The sequence below is a fragment of the Heterostelium album genome (genome assembly GCF_000004825.1).
Source record: "Heterostelium album PN500 unplaced genomic scaffold PPL_contig1, whole genome shotgun sequence".
Lineage (NCBI taxonomy): Eukaryota > Evosea > Eumycetozoa > Acytosteliales > Acytosteliaceae > Heterostelium > Heterostelium album.
The window spans coordinates 327,360-350,359 of NW_008805078.1; the positions used below are offsets into that span (position 1 = coordinate 327,360).

The window sequence follows — 23,000 nt, forward strand, 5'->3', positions numbered from 1 at the left end:
AGCAATGATTTCAGTTGAGTTGCAAACTCTGGAGTGTCATTCCATTGATTTACCGGTTAACATCGTGTAATACTTGGCCAGCATATCTGATTGATATCTTTCTTGCAATCGATAATCCATTTATTATTGTGGTTATTGCTATTAATGCTGTTGTTGTTGGTAGTGTTGTTTATCGTAGATGTTGTTGTGGTTGTTGTTGTTTTTGCTTCCTTATTGATTGATTTATCTTCTGTTGTTTGTTGTTGTTGCTGTTGTTGTTCATTTAAAACAGCCGGTTGTTTTTGATCATTTGGCTGCTGTTGCTCTTGCTTTGGTTGGAATAACTGTGATTTTGGTAGTTGTATTGGTGGTTGGTCAAATGACAACTTTTGAATACGTTGTTGTATATCGTTAAATGACTTTTGATTCTCTATTAATCTCTTTAACTCTTTTAGTCGAACAAGATTTTCCTTAAACTCTTTTAGAGCGGCCTTATCCTCATAGTCAATACCAGATATGTCCACAACTCTTGTAAAAGCTTCAATCTCTTCGATTTGCTGCATTATGGATGCTTCATGTTTTTGGAGATCCACTGAATCAAGAGACATAGAAGCAGTAACCTTTTCTTTTTCAACTTTTGGTTTAGTTGAGGCAGAAGTAGAAGTGGAACTAGTATTCTTTGTTTTATTATTATTAATCTTTTTCTTTTTACCACCCATTTTATATTTATATTTATTATGTTTAAACTAAAAAATAAAATGACTGTGTTAACTTCAAAAACAATTTAATTTAACCAAAGATTTTTTACAAACCAAACTTAAATCTTCAATTTTGTTTTGTTTTAACCAAAAACAAAACAAAAATGGCTCTTGCTTGTAACCACGAATCGAATAAAGTAAAAAAACCACTCTGATTACATTAACCCCCACTAATTTTTAAAATTAATGCTCTGGCGAAAGGTGGTTGGGAGCCAGTTTTGATTTGAACTTCAAAAACAATTTAATTCACCCAAAGATTTTTTACAAAACAAACTTAAATCTTTCGAATACTTGAAAAATTTTTTAGTCCTCAACTTCCATTGATTAAATTCTAAATTTCAAGTTCAATAAAAGTATAAATTTAGAAACTCAGAAGAAATACACCATACAAGCCCAAATCCTATATAGAAAAAAAAACATTTAAAAAATACAAATAAGTCCTTTTTCAATTTTGGAATATTAATTCTAGTACCTCTAGATTTGGTTATTTAAGATTCAAATCTAATAAATAGTAAAAAATCTAAAAATTACTTTCACCCATTTCTATCTTGTTTTATAGTAGATATATAAGGAGAGATAAAAAATTTAAATAATTTAAAAAAATACTGATCTATTTCCAAAGAGATACTTTATACCAAATTCTATTGGTTGAATCATTAATCACATTGATTTCACCCACTAATCGAAAATCTATGAATATCATATTTTTATATCATTTAAACCAATTTATAGGTAAATGATTGGTTATCAACACACTAATAGATATCTTTATATTTTAAAGTAATATAAAAAATAGTTCGCTTAAATTTATTAATCAACAGATCAATAAAATAAGTAACATATGTTGTACGAGTAAGCACACCAAAATAAAACAAAAACAAAAGGGTACTCAAACACCACCAACACCCTTTTTTATTTTACCACAGCACATCACAACAAATCACCAAACACAATTAATCTTTCAATCAATAATAAATGATTTTTGATTATATAATAATTATATTAATATAATTAATTACCAACCACATATAATAAATTTGCACACAGAGAATATTAATTTAAATCAATATTACTATTTTTTCTCATCAAATCATATAGTTTATTTACTCAATTTTCAATAGTGACATCAAAAATTCTTTATACATTATATTTTTAATTAATCAGCTCACCTATTTTCACTATTCTCTGTCACTTTTTTTCTTTCTTACCATTGGCATTTAATCCATCCATCATAAAAAACAACTCATCAAATAACTGTCTAAAAATATACTGTTTGAAATAAAAAAGATTATATATAAATAATAAATAATAAATTAATTATATAATATATTGAATTGGAATTAATTAAAGCTGTGTTTATTATTTTTGTATAGGAAACCAATTAATTAATTGGTACAACTATAAATATCCAATAATAGAAATTTTTTTTTTATTAAAAATTAAAATATCAATGATTTATATTTATAAAAAAATAATTAAAATAATAATATGTCAAATAATAGTAATAGTACATTCTTTTGTTTGGATCATAGTCAATGTGGAGATCTAGGTAGATGTGTAAATGGAACATGTATATGTAGAAGCTACCTACAGGGTCCACAATGTGAAACTTCATATTCATCAGTGTTAGGCAGATCGTTTACAATATTCAGATTGGTTTTTCTATGTATAGTGATCCTTCTTACAATATATGGATCTTTCAATTGTTATAAATCGTTTTTATATTGGAATCGGAAAAAGGTTGCTTATAAATTGAAAGCAATCGCTCATATTGTAGTATTATGTTTTTGTTTAAGTAGGTTTTAAAAAGAAAAAGATAATAATTAAAAGAATATTTCCTAATTTAATAATATTAAAAAATAATTAGTATCAATAATATATTTCGCAGTTGATCCATGGGCAACTCTGGGAATTTTTCCATTTCCTCTATCGATGTTTTTATACCATTTCCCTTTGTACATTTTATTTACATCATATCAAATGCTGCTGTTGTATTGGAGTGGAACCTATCATAATGTTGCAACTCTTGAAAACGGAAGACTGTTCATTGATAAAACAAAGCCAGTATTTATTATTGCCAATGTTCTATGGTTGGTTTTGGAAATCACAGAAATAGTAGCGGTGGCAATCAACAACAGAAGTGATACCAACTTTACATTCTATAAATATGTTACCTATTTCTATAATATCTATATTGCGCTCTGTTGTATTGGATTGACCGTTGGATTCAGTGTCTACGGTACATTACTCTACAAAAGAATATCATCATTACCAACCAACAAAGATAAGAAAAGAAAAACACTTAGAAAAGTAAGAAAAAAACAAAACAAAACTAATAATATTAATTAACTAATTATTACTCTGCTTTCTTTAAATAACTTAGTTATTAATATCAACTGTGGTATTAGCATTTTCAACCGCTATCGTTACTATTCCAAGTATTATTTTATACTTTAGTAAATTGACCAAGGGACCGTCAGGAGCACTTTTATATGTCTCTTTTATTCATGGAATCGAGTGTTTCTTGGTGATGGAACTATTTTGGATTATGAAACCAAGAGAAACAATGCCATTTGCAGCCAACACTCCTGGATACTATGATAACAATCAAATCTATCTTGAGAAATGTCCGACTGACCATAAACCAAAAGATGATTATTATTTATCACCAAAGAAAACATTGTTCTTTAGTACCAAATAATATTTTTTAAATAATAATATAATAAACATAAATATTTAAATCACACATATTAATTAATATTATTAAACAAACCAACAAACCAACATTCTTAGAAGTTATTCTTTACTTTCTTTATTAAAAATCTTAAGATAAATTAAATTATACAAAAAAAAAAAAGTAAACATACTGATAATGTTTTCGATAACAAAGAAAAACTAACAATAAAGTTCCAATGAACTTTACAATTGATCAAGAAGATTTTGGTACTCACCGGTTTTTTAGATATTTATTTTCACATTTTTTTTGTTGAAAAAAAAAAAAACAAATTAAATGAGTGCTTTTTTTTCAATGCCAAGAACACCCTGCACCCCTTCACATTAAAAATTTGAAATGAACAAAAAAAAACAAAAAAAAAAAATGAGTAGAGGCTGTGCCTCCCATCTCAACTGAGAAAAAAAACATGAAAAGGAAACTGTTTGTTTTTTTTATTTTCATTTATTTTTATCCAATAAAAATTATTGTTATTATTATTTAATTAGAGATAAATAGATAGTAATAATAATTAGATCTAATTAGAGATATATATATATAAGAATAATAGGATGTTTAACACTAAGTCCAATTTATTAATCCTTTTCGGATTGATGTTGGTCTGTTGTTTGTCGGTCAGATCGACCGACGCCGCAGTCCAATCATACATTTGGGATACAACTGTCGATTGTTCGAATATTGCCGGTTGCGATTTCTACAACGCCACTAACTATGTCGGAAATGCACCGGTTGCCGGTGTAGTGAATGCCGGTGGTGTCATTATCGATTACTCGAATACCACCTTCACCACTCCACAATATATTACAGTGATCAACGGTAGTACCATCGATAAACTCTACGTACGTGGTCCACAAACTAACGGCTCGAACTTGCTCGACTTCCAAGTCTGGAGAGACGACTCCGGTTTGGTCGTCGACGGTAGCGTCTGGTTCGATCAAGCCAACTTGGCAGTGCACGACGGTGTCTTCACTGTGAACAACGATTTCTTCTCTCTCAACGGATCGACTACCACCCTTGTCGATGCTGCTTTCATCGTTGTCGGAACCACCGACTTTAGTGAGGACAGTAGTTTCACTGGTACCAACCAATCGACGATCGCTTTGGACGGTGACGGATACATCTTCTTTGGTTGCACCCCAGTTTTGGATCAAGAAACCATTTTCAACGCTGGTGGTGCCAACACCACTTTCGAACGTGGTATCAACGCCGAGACCAATGCCGGTATGGTTTTCTTGAACGCCACCACCCTCAACGGTATCTCGTCCATCCAACAACTCCGTATTGAGAACTACGTCAATTTGGGTAGTCTCGCCACACTCAGTATCTCTACCTATTGCGGAAGAGGACCAGCCACAGACAAGCCAGTCATCAACGTCGGAAGTGGAAATCTCCTCATCTCTGGTGGAACTCAAGACGAGAACGCCCCAACCGTCGTCGACTTGTACGCCATCAACGCTGGATATAACGGTGTCGTCAGAATCGTCAACTTTGTCAACGTCAGCATCGACTACGTCTCTTCCCTCGGTCCTTTCACCTTGGACACCGTCGACAACGCCTACATTGGTGGTGCCGTCAGTCCAGTCGATGGAGTCACCCCGATCGTCTCATCTCTCAACGATTTCAGATTGGCCGGTTCAGTCGGACTCACCGTGAATGCCACAACCATCCTCTCCATCTCCTACATCCCATCACAGCTGTTCTCGCCAAACAACATTGGTGCAACCATCTATGTCTACGGACAGACCGCACTCATCAACGCCACCACCCTTCTCAACAGCACCATCTTCCAAGTGCAGAGCGGTGCCAACTTTATGGTAGAGAACGATTTGCAATTCACTGGTAAAGCCGGTATCTACTTGATGGGTGAGATGACCTTGAACGGAACCATCTTGTCATTCGACCAACCCAAGCCAGCTTTCACCTTGAACGGTGGATCGCTGTTGGCCATCAACAACGTAACCATCAACGGTAACGTCAACTTCCTTAACGGTTTGTTCCAGCCATCGGGTGTCACAGTCAACGGTGACTACTACCAGATCGGTGGAACCATTCTTTTCCTCGGTGTCACCGGTGAGAATCTCATTGTATCCGGTGACTTCACCGTCAGCGATCAAGTACAGATCGGATTCGACAACGCTTTGATTCCCGACGTTGAGGCAGTGATTCACGTCGAGGGTCTGCCACAAGTCGAAGCTAGCATCGTCATCCAGATGTCACAGGCACCAGAGCCAGACACTGAGTACTACCTGATCTCGTCGCTCAATCAATCGATCTCTGGTATGATCGCATCGTTCGATGTCGTCACCCCTGTGATCAACTCTTACAAATCATCGATTGTCCTCACCGACCCAGCCTTGAGCATGGTCTTGGAGTTCACCTCTCAGCCAGCCGGTCACCACAACAAGATGGCCGGTTGGAAGGTATTCTTAATCATTCTCGGTGTTGTCGCTGGTATTGCACTCATCGGTTTAGGTTATAGATATTACGTTCGTAACAAGGGTTACATCGCTTTGTAAAAGTAACCATTTTTTAAATATATATTAAAATTAACTTTCAATATATGTACTACTTTTAAATGTTAAATCATCATTTATCTGTACAAATAATATAATAACAATAATAACAAACAAAAAAATAAATAAACTTAAAAATATAAATATTATAAACAAACAAATGATCATTTATTTTGATAAATTAAATTAGTTTTAATTCTTTATTGTTATGTTATATTATTTGAATTGTTGTTGTTGTTTTGTTTTGTTTTATTTCTATTCTATATCTATCTAAATTTGATTAATTCATTCTTCAAGATGGCAGCATCTTGTAGTGATTGTTCAAGATCGTTCGACATTGATTCAACAGAGTTTGTCATTGTTTTGAAAAGAGTAAAGAGTGATTCTAGTGATTCTGGACGTAGCTGGAAGTTGATTCTTTCGCTCTCGAGATTGTTCAAGAGTACTTGATTGCTGATCTCCTCTACTTTGGAGGGAAGTGAATTGGGTTGATTGAGAATATCCAAAATCTGTTTTACACGCCTCAAGAGATGTTCCTCTGCATTGGTAACTGGTCTGCCTTTGCCTCTGTAGATCTCGAGATTACTCCAAACCTCTATGTACTTGTGTAATAACAGTAAATTACGCTTCTTCATCGCTTCATATTGTGATTGTATCTGTAATGCTAAATAGTTTTGTAATGACTTTATATTGTTCAATGATTCCTATAATGACAATAGTTGATTGTTTTGATTAATATCTTTTAGATAACCAATGTTTTATGTTATGTATTTACCATTGTATTATTAAAAAGTAAATCTATATTCTTTTCTTGTATTATCTTTCTTTCTCTTAAATCATTGAATGATCTTGCTGCTACAGGTACAAATCTAATTAAAAAGAACAGCATCAATATTAATATAATCTGTTACTTCTATTAATATTAAACTAATATATTTACAAATTAGGATCTGGGTTTTGTGATTGAGCATATATCCACTGTTCATCTGTAATATTAGGTGGTTTCGGTACTAACTTTGGATTAATAACTTGACCTTGATAGTTATAAAACCAATACTAAATTGATTTATTGATTATTATTAATGTTAGATTAATACAGTAGATTACAATAATAGTTATTATTTAATATATATATACATACTAAAAATTTACAATATGGACTCTCTGGTGATATAGATTGTATATATTCTGCTATTCTTGATTCAACTGATCTACCTATAATATTATTAGATAATATCAATATGTTAGAAACTATATTTATGTTATCTACTGATTATAATCAAGTTTACTTACCGTCAAGTATCTCTTCAGGTCTTCTTGGTTGATTGTTTGTTGATGATGAAATGAGTGCTAATGAGTTTGAGGTTGTTGGTGGTGTTGCAGTGGTAGTAGCACCAAAGAGTGAAGAAGTTGGTTGTTGTTGTACACCGAAAGGCGATGATGTTGTGTTGTTTGCAGGTTGTCCGAATAGTGATGTCGATGCTGTATTATTTGTTGGTGTTAACGATGAAGTTGCACCAAACAACGATGAGGTTGTAGCACCTGCTGGTTGTCCAAAGAGTGAAGTGGTTGCAGTTGTCGATGTCTGTGTGTTGGATGTTGTTTGTCCAAACAAAGAGGTACTGGGTTGTTGTGAGGCGGCGTTGCTACCAAACAACGATGTACTTGGCTGCTGCGCAGTGGTGGCAGTCGATCCCAGACTGCCAAGACTGCTACCTGTAGAACTCAAGCTACCCAAACTACCTAAACTGCCAGTTCCCGAGCCAAACAAACCACCGCCAGTGCCAGGTGTGGTTGTGGCAGAGCTAGGAGTTGAACTACCAAACAGGTTTGGTGTTGAAGTGGATGCGCCAGAGGGTGTTGCAGAGGCGCCAAACAACAAACCTGTCGATGGTGTAGAGCTAGTAGTATTCGATCCAAACAACGAAGACGATCCACTTGCAGCTGGTGTTGCAGAGGCACCAAACAACAAACCTGTCGATGGTGTAGAAGCTGTAGATGCAGATGTACCAAACAATGACATCTCTTTTTTCTATCCTTCAATATATCTAAAAATATAGATATATATATGTAAATGTAATTGATTGATCACAAACAAACAACAATTTCCTTTTTAAAAAAAAAAAAAACTAACTAGCTAGTTTTTTTTGATCACACACGCGCCCAAATCAAGAAAATTAATTTGTTTAATTTTTGAATTTATTTGTATTTTATTTGTTATATATTTTTACGTATTTGATAAGTTAGGAAATGGTAAATCTAAGAGATTTGAATTAAATATGACTTGATCATAATCAATGGTATTGGATGTATTGAGAGCTTTCAATCGATTGATTATCACTTGCTTTTCTATTAGTCCAAGGTTAAAGAGGAACAGGTTGGTTAGTTTGGTGTTTTTGAAGATTTCCGTTGTCAATTCTGTTGTGGGTTCAAGCGGTTGATTTTTCAAACAATAACGCACCAGCTTAAAGTTTTTCTTTTCCAGACCGTAGCGTATTCCTCGCTCTGTCCATCGCTCTCGCCTGTTCTCCACCACGAATCGTACCGTTTCGAATTGATTGTTTGCAATGGCTTTGTCGATACCGACGTGACTACATCCCTCAGTTCTGTTGGCATGCAGGTATTTCAGCAGTTCCATGTGTCCGTTCTGTATGGCACCGTCCATCGCAATGTGAGAACAACCTTCTTTACGCTTCTCACTGAGGTATCGAACAATCTCAATGTATCCATTGAACGAAGCTTGGTTAATCGCATGCGGACTGCAACCTTCTGTTCTGTTTTGATGGAGGTAATCAACAATGTGCAGTTGGTAGGCTGCGGCAGCTTCATCCATGGCACCGGTATCAATGGAAAATCCATAGCGGAGAAGTTTGATCAGCATTGGAAGATCGCCAAGCCGACAGGCATTCTTGATGGGATCGATCGATTTTAAATCTAGAAACGACAGACAATTCTCTAGTAGATAGTCTACTACCTCTGTTTGGCCAGCTTGAATACACCATGCCACAGTATATGGTTGACATCCCTCAGTGCGATTCTCCTTGAGGAATTTCACCAGTTCCAAATGACCGTGTCTGGCTGCAATGGTCATTGCCTCTGGTGTAAATTCACAACCCATATCATGAATGATTTTCATTACTTGAATGTCACCGACTTGCGCTATCGCATTTATAGTTTTGGTCCTCTCACCTTCGTAGATCTGCTTATCGATGTACTTTGAAGAGACAAAGTGGATAATATCCAAATCTCTACCTCGCAGAGCATAGTCATAGATAATTCCGGTATTGAATTTCGAAGGACCCTCGAAAGCTACCAACCATTGTAGTGTCTTCAGATTGTTACGCTTGATTGCGTCGGCCTGTGATTTGTGTGCTTCGTATTCTGGAACATTCTTTGGGTAATACTTTGCCAACAACTCGAAATCGTGACCCAACAGATCTACCAACTCGGAACAACGATTTGCAGTGATTACCATTGAGCCGCTAATGATATCAGAGAAATGTTTCTGAACGAAATAAAACATTTCCAAACCAACCTGTACTGTTTCATCCAACAATGACAAGTAACCAATAATCTCAGGTTCTTCGGTTTTAAATGTATATTTTTCCGTCAAAATTAAATTCAACAATTTCATATAGTTATTTCTAATGAATTTCCTAAATGTAAATATGCTGATGATTATCTCGGTCTGTGATGACATCTTTTGGTAAACATGTATCACTATATCTTCTTTGATTGCATGCTTATCACTACGACCATTAAAAATCTGGTTCACCTCTGTGATAGTGAAGGTGTCCAGAGTCATTACATAATCTACAGTCTCGATGTTGTTGGAAACACATGCATTATTAAGCAGTCTATGTTTAATTTGATGAGTGAATCCTTTGTCAACCAGAAATTCAACTATCTGCTTATTGCCAGAAAAACATGCTTCCTCTAACACATTGTAGGACTTGCTATTGTTTGATTTGACGAGTTTCATTGCCAGTTGAAAGTAGCTATTGAAATTCTCATAGATGTCGGTTAGCATCTTAAAGTCTGTATTGTAACGAAGGAAATACTGTAAGCCAGAAAAGTTAATCAGAGGTGTGTACAGATCGAGTCGTTCGTCATACTTGTCGAGTGACATTGGTAGCTTCTTCAATACAGTTCTCTCTAGCTCCACACAAAGATCATAGTGTATCGACATCCAGTATTTCAATAGATTCATATATCTATTTTTGCAGATCCATTTAAACGATAGACGATCCCATCTTTTAATACTGATTTCAGAATAGCCTTTGTCATCCTTATCGAAACTCCATAGTAATTTGAAGACTAAACTAGATATAACTTTATTAAATATAACCTTTTTAAATAAAATATCCATAATCTAAATAATAAAAGTAACTTTTTGTTTCAAACATTTTACAAATATGAATTTACATGTGATGCCTAAAAATTTCCATTTTTTTGGTTACAAATATTTGATATTTAAATTATTTCGGCATTTTCTGTTCAATGAATTTATATATTTCCTTGAAGAATAATTAATTCAAATCTATTTATTTTAAAGAATCATTCTTAATTTTTATTGGGCAAAGAAGTTTTTCAATAGTTTTCAGTGTAAAAAGCAATACATCCCTTGTCGTGTATACTTAGATGTAGCATGGATAATATACTTTACCAACTTCTATCTTTATCTCGAAACTATGACAATTGTATTACTCACAAAGAATAAACCTCATAATTAAGTTCAATTTAAACAAGATCTGATCGAAATATCACAATTTAATTTAGATTAGCTTTATTTGCTAGTTATTATTAAAATTAATAAGTTTATTTATTCTTGAGGACGACATTCACCAGCATGGCAATTCATTGAAAATTCGGGGAACATTGCATTGAATACATCTTGACTGTAAACACAATTTCCATTGGGTTGGCAGTCGAATTCAGATGGTCCTACCATTTCATTAATGATTTCAGTAATGAAAATTGAGCAATAAGTTGTACATTTGCATGCAGTGCTTTCACATTTAATGTGTTGAACCCCACTTCCATCGATATCAACAGTGCATTGTGATAGTTGACAACCAATAAATTTTGGTTCACCCGTTGGTTTGTAAAAAATATTAAAATTACATGAACCGGTATTCGATGAAGAAGATCCTGTAAAGCCACATTGCATAGATACCGATACATTTGCATTACCAAAGTCTTGGTTGATAGCCTGAGAAGTTCCCAGACAGCTGTACGATTTGTTTTGATAGATATAAATGGAATTATCACATTCGTAACCAGAGGAACATGCAGTGTTGGATGTACAAACACTACAATCTACACCTTGGTATGTTGGTGGACAAACACAGGTTCTATTGACAGGTAAAGGAGAATAAGTAGGTGGACAGAAACGACCACCATTCTGACAATTCATAATGTCCCAATTGTGGGTGGTATCGTTGTTGTATTGACATTGATCACCATTGTAGAGTGGATTGCAAATACATTGATAGTCTCCATTAGCTGTTGTCTGGCAAACTCCTTGGCCCCACACCGAATAGCAATCGGTAACACCACACGGACTGCTCACATTATTAAACACAAAAGTGGTGTCATCACAACTTTCGATATTTAATGTGTTTGCACTTACAACAAAAGATGCCAATATAACAAATAATAATAATATAGTATTTGAAAGTGTAGACATTTTATAAGTATAATTCATAAATATTTTAAATAAATCATCATAATTAAATATTTTAGGGATACGAAATCTAAAAAAAAAAAAATAAGAATGATTTTATTTCGCCCATTACAATAAGATCCTATGATCTTTTTTCATTCATTATGTATGAACAGATTCATCTATTAATTTTTTTTGCAAAAATGCATTTTATTTTCTTTTATATATGTTGGCTTCTTTCTATGATAGATTATCTAACACCAAGAAAAGTTTTACATACTGCTTAGTAATATAAATAAGTTACAGTTTTAACTTTTGAATCGATTTGTTACCACCACATATATATTTATTGCAATTACCACTAGTCATTTTTGAAGAAGCTTGTTTTTTTTTTTATGAAGACAAAGCGAAAAGCAGAATAGATAGAGGATACTAATATAAAAGGTTCAACCTACATAGTTATTTATTTATACTTGTTGTCAATAAACTATAAACTATCATATTATTATTTATTGTTGTTATATTTTTTCTTTTACATATGTTGATTACTTTCTATGATCGACTGTTACATTTCTTGTTAACTCTTTTTCACAATCTAAAAATTATTATTAGCATATCAGAACAAAACACTCTCTACAACGGTTTACTCAAATCTGTGTGGCTTCATTTTATATCTCCCAAAAATGAAAAAATTTTGCACAGCTTTAGTGTGCATAAAATCCAAAAATAGCTGTGCAAACAAAAACCCATCCTACAAAATGAAATAACACATCTATAGTTGTTTAATCATATATAAAATAGTAAACAACAAACTTAAAAACTTAATTTTAAACTTAAATCTCCAATTTAATCCAATAAAAAATAAAATAAATACTCTGATTTTTGCAATATATTATTAAAAGGATCAATCATTAATAAGTGTTTTTATAGGGAAATAATCACACCAATTTATCTATTCTTAATTTTAATTACATACTTTCTATTCTTATAATATAAAAATTATTTAAACAAATTATTTACATCATTAGTCAATTTAAAAATGACTTCATCAAATTATCTAGAACATGATCTTAGACACACATTTAATAAAGTAAAAGAGAGTTTGAAGGAGGAAGAGAGGAAACCAGTATTTTTTTTCGTTGGTCCTGCTGGTTCTGGCAAGAGTTCTGTAATATGCAACCTCTGTGAAGTAAAGAAAGGTTCAGCCGAGTACACAAAGATGAACATCAACCCAGTCAAAACAGGCACAACTGAGAGCATTAGATGCGACTCTACCAACTTAACATGCATTGACTATTGTGGTATGGAACGTAAAGAAAATATTTCCGACTATATTGAACATGTTAGTAAAACGCTTTCCAAGAATGAAGTAATGGATGTAGATTTTTTCATTGTAGTATTGGATAGTTGTGGCCCTCGAGATGATGATATCATAGCAACCTCTGATTTTATGTCAAAACTGGCACCAAAATACGATCGACAATTCATTGTGCTTTTTAACAAGATGGACAAAATCAAAACTGACGAAGAAAAGGTGCAATATGTACATAGAAAAGAAATTGCTAATTTAAATTTCAACCAAATCAAACCAAACAAAGGAAAAGGAATGTTTTATAACTTTTTTAAAATTCCATCTCTTTGCCTTGGTATTTTCGAAGTGTCAGCTGACCCAAGAAAGGAATTCGATACCGAATGCCCAAATGACGCATCACATGAGTCGTTTAAATCCAAGAATGGACGTATTTGTACGGATTGTAACATTATTTGGGCGTATCCTGAGGCTGTAATCACCGAGAAGGAACTTAAAATGGTTACAAATGGCCAAATTATCGAGATAAAATTAGATCCCGTTGGATTTAGAGTACAAGATGAAGCTATGAAGATGATATTGGGTAATTGTCGTGACAGTGCTTCATATGTCAAAGTTGCCAAGGCTCTTTCAAAGACTCATATTGAACTATTCCAGAGTATACCTCTTTTGGTAAAGAAGAACAATTCTTACATCACCAACTTTGCAAAGGCAGACAAGGAAATATGCAAGTCCATTGCAATGTTGTTTGACTTTAAGTTCTCATCTGATTCTCTAGGTGCTACAGAGGGAAAAAGATGGGAAGACCCCTCTACACTCAAAACCATTGCACAGGTTCTCACTACCCTTATCGTATGGCCAATCAACGTGCTATTAACCGATCCATCAGAAGATCTTTTAGGTGCCTGGGCTCTATTCTATGGACTTCGATACCTTGAGATCAACAACGAACTCTTTCAGCTAGCATCCTCGACTGATCACCAGAATGAAGAAATTACCTTTGAAAAACTCAAAGCCATAGTAAAGACAGCTGAGAACAATGTTCCAGAGTCTAAAGTCGTAGAACTTCTAAACAGTATAAAGGCATCTAACCTCCAGACAGTTTGTGATCAGTTGATAAATAATTGTAAGAAAAATCTCCCTGAAAAGAATAAGGTTTTTAAAATAGTTAATTCTGCTCTCACAACAATTCAAACAGACAAAAAGAATTAATATCAACTAAACCAACAATAATAAAACTTTAGAAGTTTTATTCTTTCCTTTATGTAATCAAATAAATACCTCATTTAATTGTATTCATCTAAGAAATTGATTTTACCAATTATATACATACTTATTTTACTTTATTTTTCAAGTTTATATTATACTATAAAGTTAAATTTTTGATTCCAATTGCTGAATGTTTGAAGAAATGATGGTAGAACAGTACCACCACATATAATAATATTACATATCTATGTTTGTTGATTGCGACTATCACACTATGTCATTTTTGAAGCTTGTTTTTTAAGTTGATTAGACATAATTGCTATACTTGTTGCATATGTTGCTATCGGTATCAGTGGGAGCGCAGCCATTGCTTTTATGAAACCATAACGATATGTAGAATAGATAGAGGATACTAATATAAAAGGCTCAACCAAAATTGAAGTCCAACCTACATAGTTATATAATTATGTTTGTTGTCAATAAATTATCATTATTGTTGTTATTTCACTATATTAAAAGTAATAAACAGTTGTTGTTATCTATTTATTTAGTGGTAAATTACATGTAAATTGACAGAACTCATATATTCGATTCTGCTTTGTAGAAGGTATTGTTAGCGTAAAGCCAGTCAAAGCCCATACTGGTGTTGTAATAAGTGCACCACTCCACACTCCAATGGTTGACAACGAAGAGAAAGTATGTTTTTTAAATAGTTTTGACATTATCGATAATAATTATTATTTGATTGCCTAATCATGATTTGGTAAAGAAAACCTTTAAAAAAAACAAAAAAAAAATAAATTGTTTTTAAGATCTGCTAGATTTTTGATTGTTTTCATTAAGTCTTAGTTGTATAACATCTTTATTAATTTTTTTTTAAGAACATTTTAACTATGTAATTGTAATCAAGATAATTTAATTCTAAATACAAAAAAAATAACATTCTTCTATAAAATAGATAGTGAGACAGACACGCCATAATTTTAATGTCTTTTCTCAATTTGGTTCTTTGAAACACCAGTGTGGTATCATTTTATGCTCAGTTCCCAACGATTCCACCAGGATTGATTAAAATATAAAATATTTAGTAAAATAACAAAATATACTAAAAAAGTATTTTTTCTTTTTTTTAAAAAAATCTAATATATTTTTATCAAACAAACAGTTTTTTTTTTTTTCCTAATTGTTTTTCGCGGTTGGTGTTTGATACCATTCTTTTTCTGAAAGATTCAAAGCTATCAAGATCTAAAAAAACTCAGTATCAGAGACACTGAAAGTCATGTTGATCATTACCATTTTTAAACATTTGGATCGATATTTTTCTTTCAAAAAAATAAAAATAAATAAAATAAAATAAAAGAACTTAATAATAATTTCCGATACTGCCTCCTAACTAGTGAAGTGTCATTCCATCATGATTACTTTCTTTTAAAAAAAAACAAATATTTTTATTTATATAATCTATATTAATAATTTAATTGATGTATTTAAATAAAATTTTTATATTTTTAATTATTGTTGTTCATTTTACTTTTTTAGTTAGTTCTCAAAATGTAAAACAATTCAATAATCATTATTATCAATATGTTAAAACCAACATGTCATCAACTCAAGCAGTTGACTATTGTGGTAAACAAAAATACAATAGTTTGATTGGATATTTAGTAACAATTACCACCTTGGAGGAAAACAATTTTGTAAAAAGTAACTATCCAACATACTTTAATGATCAACAAAGTGTTTGGATATCTGGTAGTGCTGAGACTGAAAGAGGTATCTACAGATTCAATAGTGGTCCTGAAAAAGGTGAATTAATGTATAACGTTTACACAGATCAAGTAAATATTTAAAACATTTTGCTAAAAATAAAACTAAATTTAATACTAATATTTTATTTCAAAGTCATTTTACTTTACAGATTGGTCAGTTTATGAACCAAATATCATTCCTAATCTAAATGAAATATTCGTTGTACATGCTACCTACGATAGTTTGTTTTGGAACAATGTAGATACTACTCTCAGTGGTGTACTTGGTTATGTGGTTTGTGAGTATGGAGGAATGGAACTACCTTTCATCCCAACAGTAAGGACTGTTGGTAATCAACGTGTAAATATTACAAACATTCTCAATTGGAACTTGGTGGCTGGAGTCAACACCGATATTGTTATCAATTTTAAGAGTTCAACTTTAAACAGTCAATTTAATATTACCAATTTTAGAGTAGTATCGAATAGCAGTATAGAAATACTGATTCCTCCTGGAACTGGAGCATATGTTGTCACACTATCAAAGAATACCTTGAGCTATCAAATCAACTTCCGATACCAAGCACCATATATATCTGTTGTATATCCAGTTTTAGCAGCCAATGGACTGTTCACGCTATCTGGTGATAATTTTGGAACCAATATTGCACTAGTCACCAACATCCAAGTTTCAAATGTTAGTGTAGCTTGTACCAACCCTAAATTTTTACAACCATCCATTATAACATGTACTATAGCAAGTACATTTTCTGCCAGTAAACCACTTTATCCTATTAGAATCACAATTGATAATTTAACTCAGAAATCTGTTAAAACTGTTATATGTTAGTATCTATCAATTTGATAATTTTAAAACTCTCAAATTACTAACTTTAATAATACTAGCTCAAAACAAAAGGTATTTCAGTTGTTGGCAAGCAAGTGGAGACTATCCTACCACTGTTGCTTATGCTTCAAATCAATTGGTTGAGGGTCTAAATGGATATTTAGGATTTATTGATACTCAAGCAACTCTTAATCTACTGCAACTTATGTGCACTGGAAATAAATGGTTAGGACCAGTTTATTGGACATCATTGTACTATGATTTAACAAACAAAAGTAATTCAATATTTTTAATCAAATTAAAACAACTATCTTATTATACTTATTATTAATTTTTAATCTAAAATATAGGATATTCAACATACCAAGGACCATATAAAAACTCTGGAGTTAATGTCTTTCCCACTCCTACACCAAACCCAACAACATCACCCAATTATTTCTATTTCGATTTTAGATCGACTGTGAATCAATATTTTTCATGGCAAGCATCCGAGAGACTTGGTGCAATAACTGAATTTATGGTGGATGGTAAGTTTTGATTAATTTATTTATCAGACCAATAGCTCTAAACTAACTGTTGATGATTGTACATATAGTTCCAACTTTTGATACAAACCAAACCAATTGGATATCAACTACTGGTGGTAATGTTACTTTTCCAATCAGTGGAGGTGGAACAATGTTGGGATATTCCTATCACTTTATATATCGTGGAAAAGATGTCATTGTAAACAGAGATTTCTTTGCACCGGGAGTGCCTTTTACTTTTGACCCTGGTTATGGTGGACCTTATGATATCCAATTCTATTCTCTGTCTGGAACCACAATGAAGTTTACACCGGCAAACACACAATCCGTTCAATATCTACCACCATCTATTAAACAAATGAATACGGTTCCATCAAAAGGAGGTGTTCTGACCATAACCGGAAATGACTTTTATACAAACTCTAGTTTGGTGAGTGTTAAAGTTGGTACACAAACATGTCAGGATGTTAAAATTACAACACCTCACACTGTAATCACTTGTAGCTTGGCACCTGGTTGTGGAAGGCTGAATGCAGTCATTGTGGCACTTGACAAACAACCATCGAAATCAGTTAATATGAAATATGCTGATCCAACCATTCAACAAATATCACAGATAGGCGCATCCGACAGCTGGTTGACAATCACCGGTAATAATCTTCCAGACATTTCATTCCTTTCAATCAAACTTGGAAGTATTGTTTGTAGTAATCTGACTGCAATCTCACCTTTTACCCAGGTAAAGTGCTTTGTAACTATACCATCTGGAACCCTAACAGTTTCACAAACTCTCTCACTCCTCCAATGTGGAAATACATTTAATTCTACATTCAATTTCCAGAAACCACTTATCAAAGAAGCAACACCTGGAAATGTGAATCAAACTACACCAATAACAATATTTGGTAATTATTTTGGTGATAGGAATTTGACTGTTACAATCGGTGGTGAGAGATGTTTTAATGCTACTACCAACATCGACAAAACACAGATTATATGTTACTTTAACGGTAGTACTCCACAAAATGGAACTCAGACAATGGATGTAACTGTAACTGTTTCCGATGGAATAACAGGATCGAATCAAGTGTTCTATTACAACTCCATTGAGAAATGTCCATCGATTAACAATCTAGAGTGTTCAGGCAATGGTATTTGTAGTCAAGGAACTTGTTATTGTAAGAGTGGCTGGACATTTGCCAACTGCTCGCAACCAACCGGTGGCAATGGTGGCACTCCCGAAACGAACAACAATGGAACTACAATCAATCCTTCGCTAGTAGACTTTGTCACATCGATTAGCCATCTTCGAGAGCTGAATGAAATTGGTTCGCCTGTGAAAACACTGTCTCTTGCCAACAACATCCAATGGCAGAATCAAAGCAATCAGATAATCGGTAGCTTCGCCAATGAAACCGTACAACTCGGGTTGAGTATCAACTATTATCCCGATGGCAAAACTATTATTTTCGCCGGTGAAACCATTGTAATTCCACCAAACTCCATAAAGTTTGAGATCGATCTTGCCAATTGGACGTTTGCATCGGCATTGAATACTCTCGAGGTTATCATGCTCAGCAAGACTGCCCTCACGAGCGAAATAGATTGTCAGCCAATAGATACTACCGGTCAGCTCACTGGCAATGCCTATTATATTACCTCGGGTAAATCGGTGCTAAAAGTTAGCTTCGCCAGTCATTTGTTTGTAGACGATCGTGTAAGCTTGGCTAACTATCAGCAACTGCCAGACGACGATCCAATCGTTGTGCAATCTAGACAACAGCCATCGAATGCCGATCAATTCCTCTACTATCTAGCTATTGGTGTGCCTACATTCTCCGAAACCTGCAAGATCGATCCTAGTATGCAGTCTTTGGTGTTACCAAGCAGTGAGAATCCGGCAGACTGCACTCCGGCCTCCAATAAACTCGAGCGATGGAAGATCATAGCTATCAGCGTAGTATGCAGTGTTGTTGGTGTTGCAATAATTACCGCGTTGGCAGTTACATTCCACAAGAAGATTCAATGGAATAAAGATAATCGTAAATTATCAAACAGATTATCTGTTATGAATACAAGTGAAGATAAATAAATAAAATAAAAATAAATAAAATAAATTTGAAATCTAAATAAATAAAAAAAAAACATTCATTGTTGTGTCTGAAAAACAATCACTTACTTACATATACAACCTTAGATGTATGTAAATGTTTCAAAGAATGTGGTTCAACAACAACAACATCAAAAATAAACGAATCCGAAGTGTTTGAATAAATAAAAAGAATCCGACTAGCCCACCTCTATGTCTTTCTAAATTTTTGGTGGTGAAGAATTGGGTGTAAAAAGGGTGAAAAAGTGTGTTTTAGTTGTTTTTTGTTTTTTTTTTTTTTTATAAAAATTTACAATATAATAATAATCGTGTTTTTATCAATTTAGATCGATAGAATCACTCTGTTTTTTTAATTATATACAAACTAGATATATATATATTTATTTATTTATTAATTATTTTCTAGTTTGTGGTGTGTTTGTGTTTCATTAGTTTAATACATAAAATCTTTATTTTCACTTCCAAAACAAAAAGAGAGAAGATAGAGTGAGTGAGAGACGGTGTAAGATTTAATTTAATTTTATCTAATAATATATTAGATTTAAATAGTAATTAAATAGATAGATAAACACAGATTAGATAGATAAATAGATATTTATTTATATTTATATATACTTTTTTTTAGAAAATGGGTAGATCACATAAAGGAAAAGATAAATTTAAAGTAAAAGTAGAGTATTTTAGTGAAGAAAGTAGCGAATCTAAAAGAGTACAATGGTGGCTCGTTGTTTGTTTCATGGCGTCGTGGTAATTCAAAGCTACAAGGAGAGACATCGCATGTCATCGTCAGAAATGCAGAGGCAACCTTTGAAGAGAAGATCACTTTCGAATCGAAATTCTTTATCGATTCGAAATCACAGAAGCCTGACGAGAAGAAGTTCTCAATGACTCTAAAGGAGGAAAAGAAAAAGTCGTCGTCTGGCAAAGTACTCGGAAAGATCGAACTTGATCTCACATCCTACATGAACTACAAATCAACGCAACCAGTCAATCTTTCTTTCTCAAAGGGTATTAAACCTGAACCAATATTGACAGTATGTTATTATTATTATTATTATTATTATGTAATCACTATTCTGATTTATTTTACTAATTTTATTTATCAATCATATTCATAATGTTCAATAGTGTACTTTTAATACAATTCCACTTAAATATAACGATAAACCATTGGTAAAGGTGCTAAACAAGGAAACATCATCGAAGGATCCAAGATTGGTAAAGACAATCTCGGGTGAAGATTACTTTTTGGACAAGACAGACTCTGCTTCCGATACATCTGTAGATCACTCACAATCTTCTGATATTGTAAGTACAATTGATAATGTCTGCATATTTGTTGTAATGTTATTAATTGTTGTTGTTATATATTTTTTAGTCATTTAATGATTCATTTGGTGATGATGATCCTAACGATGATTTAGGAGAATCAAAGAAAGAGTTGAGAGCACAGATAGACCAGTTGACAAAAGAGAGGGATCTAGCAGACAACGAAGCATTCGAGAGACTTCAGAAAATGAAAGAAATGGAGACTGAAATTGAAAATCTAAAGAAACAATACAAAATATTACAAGAGGATATCGATTACAAAGAGAAGCTAATCGAATCGATTCAAAATGAAAAAGATAATTTAATCAACCAACAACTTATTGAATCATCAAAAGGTATGTTTATAAAAATATCAAACATCTTTTAATAACAAACAAAACACATTATTATTATTTACTAACCAGTTTTATATAGCTTTAAATAGTAGTAATGGAATGTCAGAGATTGAAGTAATTAAACAAGAAAAGTTGGAAAAGATGACAATCATTGCTAATCAGGAGAAGGAGATTGCAAAGTTGAAGAAGCAGGTGAAGCAGAGTCAGTTGTCAAATAGCGAGTTGGGATCGTTGACAGGTGCCGATATTCGTAGTAAATATACATCGTTGCAACAGGAGAACGAGGAGATGGAAAAGACAATCGCAAAGCTCGAGAAAGAGATCTCACAGATGCAAGAGAAACTCAGTGTTGGTATCATACCGACAAGCAAGAAGAACGATGCCTTCAATGGAAACAACAGTAGCAATGAGATTGGTGTGGTCACCACCAAGTCTGGTGGATCGGTCGACGAACTTCGTCGTCAATCGCAATCATACAAACAGGAGCTCGACGAGAAGACACTGGTCGAGCGAACTATCTTCTTGGCGGAACCACAATTCAAAGGAAATCTAGCAGTCTCTGGTATTCACTTGTTCGACGGTCTTGTTGCACAAGGCATTCTCAAGGACAACAAGAGCGGAACACGTTTGTTTTCATCGATTGGAATAGCACTTGAGACAACACTGAAGAAGTGTACTAACGATAATAACCTGCTAGCCTATTGGCTGTCTACGAGCTGTCTGTTGCTCGCCAAGATTGAGGCGGCACAACAAGCCAGCTCCGACGACAAAGCCGGACTCTCGCCAATCAGCAGTTTCGAATACCAGCTGAAAGCCACCATCTTCAAATTCTACTCACGTCTTATTCACAATACATATGCACGCATTTCACCCATCCTAATGAAATCCATTTTACAACATGACATTCACGCATTCAATAGCGGTCGACTTCAAAAGCGAAAATCGGCACCGGACATTCCATCGCTCACCGCACTCAAAACACTGATGAATGGAACCAGCAGTAGTCCTGCAATTCTATCACCATCTACATCGAAACCAAACTCAACTGGTAGTGCTGCATCAAACAACAACAACAACAATAATAACAGTTCAATTCGTCATAATCAGTTCAACAGTAATTCACTATTAGATATTCTACAGGAGTTCTATGAAATCCTTAGACACAACTATGTTCACGCCAATCTTATCACACAATTCTTCTCACAGATATTCTTTTACACGAATGCACTGCTACTCAACAGTCTCAACTCGATCAATGGATTGTGTAGCACTGCCAATGGTTTCCAAATGAGAATCGAACTCTCAAAGATTCAAGACTGGGTTGCACTGGTCAATCTTGAGGAATCGATCGTTCAACTCCAACAGATGTTTGAAATCACCAACCTGCTTGTTATGGACAAGAAATTGGTATCCGACGCAGACGTACTGGAGCAAGTGATTGCATCACTACAACCACACCACGTACGTCATATCCTAACACTTTTCCAAACCGATCAGATCAACGGTGATCCAATACCATCGGGTGTAATGAAGGCAATCGAACACATCATCGCCAAGAGTGGCGAACAACAACCGGAAACCTATGATATCGATCTCACATACATGAACCAACTCTCATTGGACTTCCTCAAGGATTCAAGCTATCGTGCATCTGATAGACGTGAAATTGGTAGAACTAATACTAGTAATAGTTTATTAAAAAGATAGATAGATAGATAGATAATCATAATGACATATTAATTTAATTAAATTTCTTATTTAAATTTTGTAATATATCTGACAATCTTTTGATCTTGTATATGAACTTTATTGATTTGGTTCAAAAATTTATTATAAACATCAATCAAAATTTATAACAAATGCAAAAATTCAAAGCAGAATATAATTTGTTTCTATCATTATTTAGATGTAAGAGTTTATTTAATTGAATACAATCA

At 33.5% G+C, this 23,000-nt stretch overlaps 9 protein-coding genes across 9 annotated transcripts; 5 read left to right on the forward strand and 4 right to left on the reverse strand.

Annotated features, from left to right (window-relative positions):
* Positions 1–56: 56 nt before the first annotated feature.
* PPL_00967 (uncharacterized protein) lies at positions 57–698 on the reverse strand (the record flags this gene model as incomplete). Its single annotated transcript, XM_020571985.1, has 1 exon — positions 57–698. One exon carries the CDS (start codon positions 696–698, stop codon positions 57–59), a length of 642 nt encoding a protein of 213 aa, XP_020437843.1.
* A 1,527-nt stretch (positions 699–2,225) lies between these two features.
* Positions 2,226–3,438, forward strand: PPL_00968 (uncharacterized protein; the record flags this gene model as incomplete). The annotated part of the gene is made up of 3 exons (XM_020571986.1): positions 2,226–2,403; positions 2,605–3,047; positions 3,121–3,438. The coding sequence occupies 3 exons, from the start codon at positions 2,226–2,228 to the stop codon at positions 3,436–3,438; spliced, it is 939 nt and encodes a 312-aa protein (XP_020437844.1).
* Positions 3,439–4,019: 581 nt separating this feature from the next.
* On the forward strand, positions 4,020–5,984 carry sfbA (uncharacterized protein; the record flags this gene model as incomplete). The annotated part of the gene is made up of 1 exon (XM_020571987.1): positions 4,020–5,984. The coding sequence occupies one exon, from the start codon at positions 4,020–4,022 to the stop codon at positions 5,982–5,984; it is 1,965 nt and encodes a 654-aa protein (XP_020437845.1).
* Positions 5,985–6,247: 263 nt separating this feature from the next.
* On the reverse strand, positions 6,248–8,004 carry nup54 (nucleoporin 54; the record flags this gene model as incomplete). The annotated part of the gene is made up of 5 exons (XM_020571988.1): positions 6,248–6,685; positions 6,757–6,850; positions 6,922–7,037; positions 7,123–7,196; positions 7,275–8,004. The coding sequence occupies 5 exons, from the start codon at positions 8,002–8,004 to the stop codon at positions 6,248–6,250; spliced, it is 1,452 nt and encodes a 483-aa protein (XP_020437846.1).
* Positions 8,005–8,208: 204 nt separating this feature from the next.
* On the reverse strand, positions 8,209–10,429 carry PPL_00971 (uncharacterized protein; the record flags this gene model as incomplete). The annotated part of the gene is made up of 2 exons (XM_020571989.1): positions 8,209–10,303; positions 10,407–10,429. The coding sequence occupies 2 exons, from the start codon at positions 10,427–10,429 to the stop codon at positions 8,209–8,211; spliced, it is 2,118 nt and encodes a 705-aa protein (XP_020437847.1).
* Positions 10,430–10,803: 374 nt separating this feature from the next.
* PPL_00972 (ABC transporter G family protein) lies at positions 10,804–12,015 on the reverse strand (the record flags this gene model as incomplete). The annotated part of the gene is made up of 2 exons (XM_020571990.1): positions 10,804–11,737; positions 11,951–12,015. 2 exons carry the CDS (start codon positions 12,013–12,015, stop codon positions 10,804–10,806), a joined length of 999 nt encoding a protein of 332 aa, XP_020437848.1.
* Positions 12,016–12,685: 670 nt separating this feature from the next.
* Positions 12,686–14,167, forward strand: PPL_00973 (GTPase domain-containing protein; the record flags this gene model as incomplete). The annotated part of the gene is made up of 2 exons (XM_020571991.1): positions 12,686–12,992; positions 13,044–14,167. The coding sequence occupies 2 exons, from the start codon at positions 12,686–12,688 to the stop codon at positions 14,165–14,167; spliced, it is 1,431 nt and encodes a 476-aa protein (XP_020437849.1).
* Positions 14,168–14,839: 672 nt separating this feature from the next.
* On the forward strand, positions 14,840–19,381 carry PPL_00974 (EGF-like domain-containing protein; the record flags this gene model as incomplete). The annotated part of the gene is made up of 7 exons (XM_020571992.1): positions 14,840–14,860; positions 15,392–15,440; positions 15,704–16,002; positions 16,067–16,757; positions 16,819–17,034; positions 17,110–17,289; positions 17,358–19,381. The coding sequence occupies 7 exons, from the start codon at positions 14,840–14,842 to the stop codon at positions 19,379–19,381; spliced, it is 3,480 nt and encodes a 1,159-aa protein (XP_020437850.1).
* A 646-nt stretch (positions 19,382–20,027) lies between these two features.
* On the forward strand, positions 20,028–22,770 carry PPL_00975 (C2 calcium/lipid-binding region-containing protein; the record flags this gene model as incomplete). Its single annotated transcript, XM_020571993.1, has 5 exons — positions 20,028–20,063; positions 20,089–20,433; positions 20,528–20,707; positions 20,778–21,063; positions 21,143–22,770. 5 exons carry the CDS (start codon positions 20,028–20,030, stop codon positions 22,768–22,770), a joined length of 2,475 nt encoding a protein of 824 aa, XP_020437851.1.
* Between the last annotated feature and the right edge of the window lie 230 nt (positions 22,771–23,000).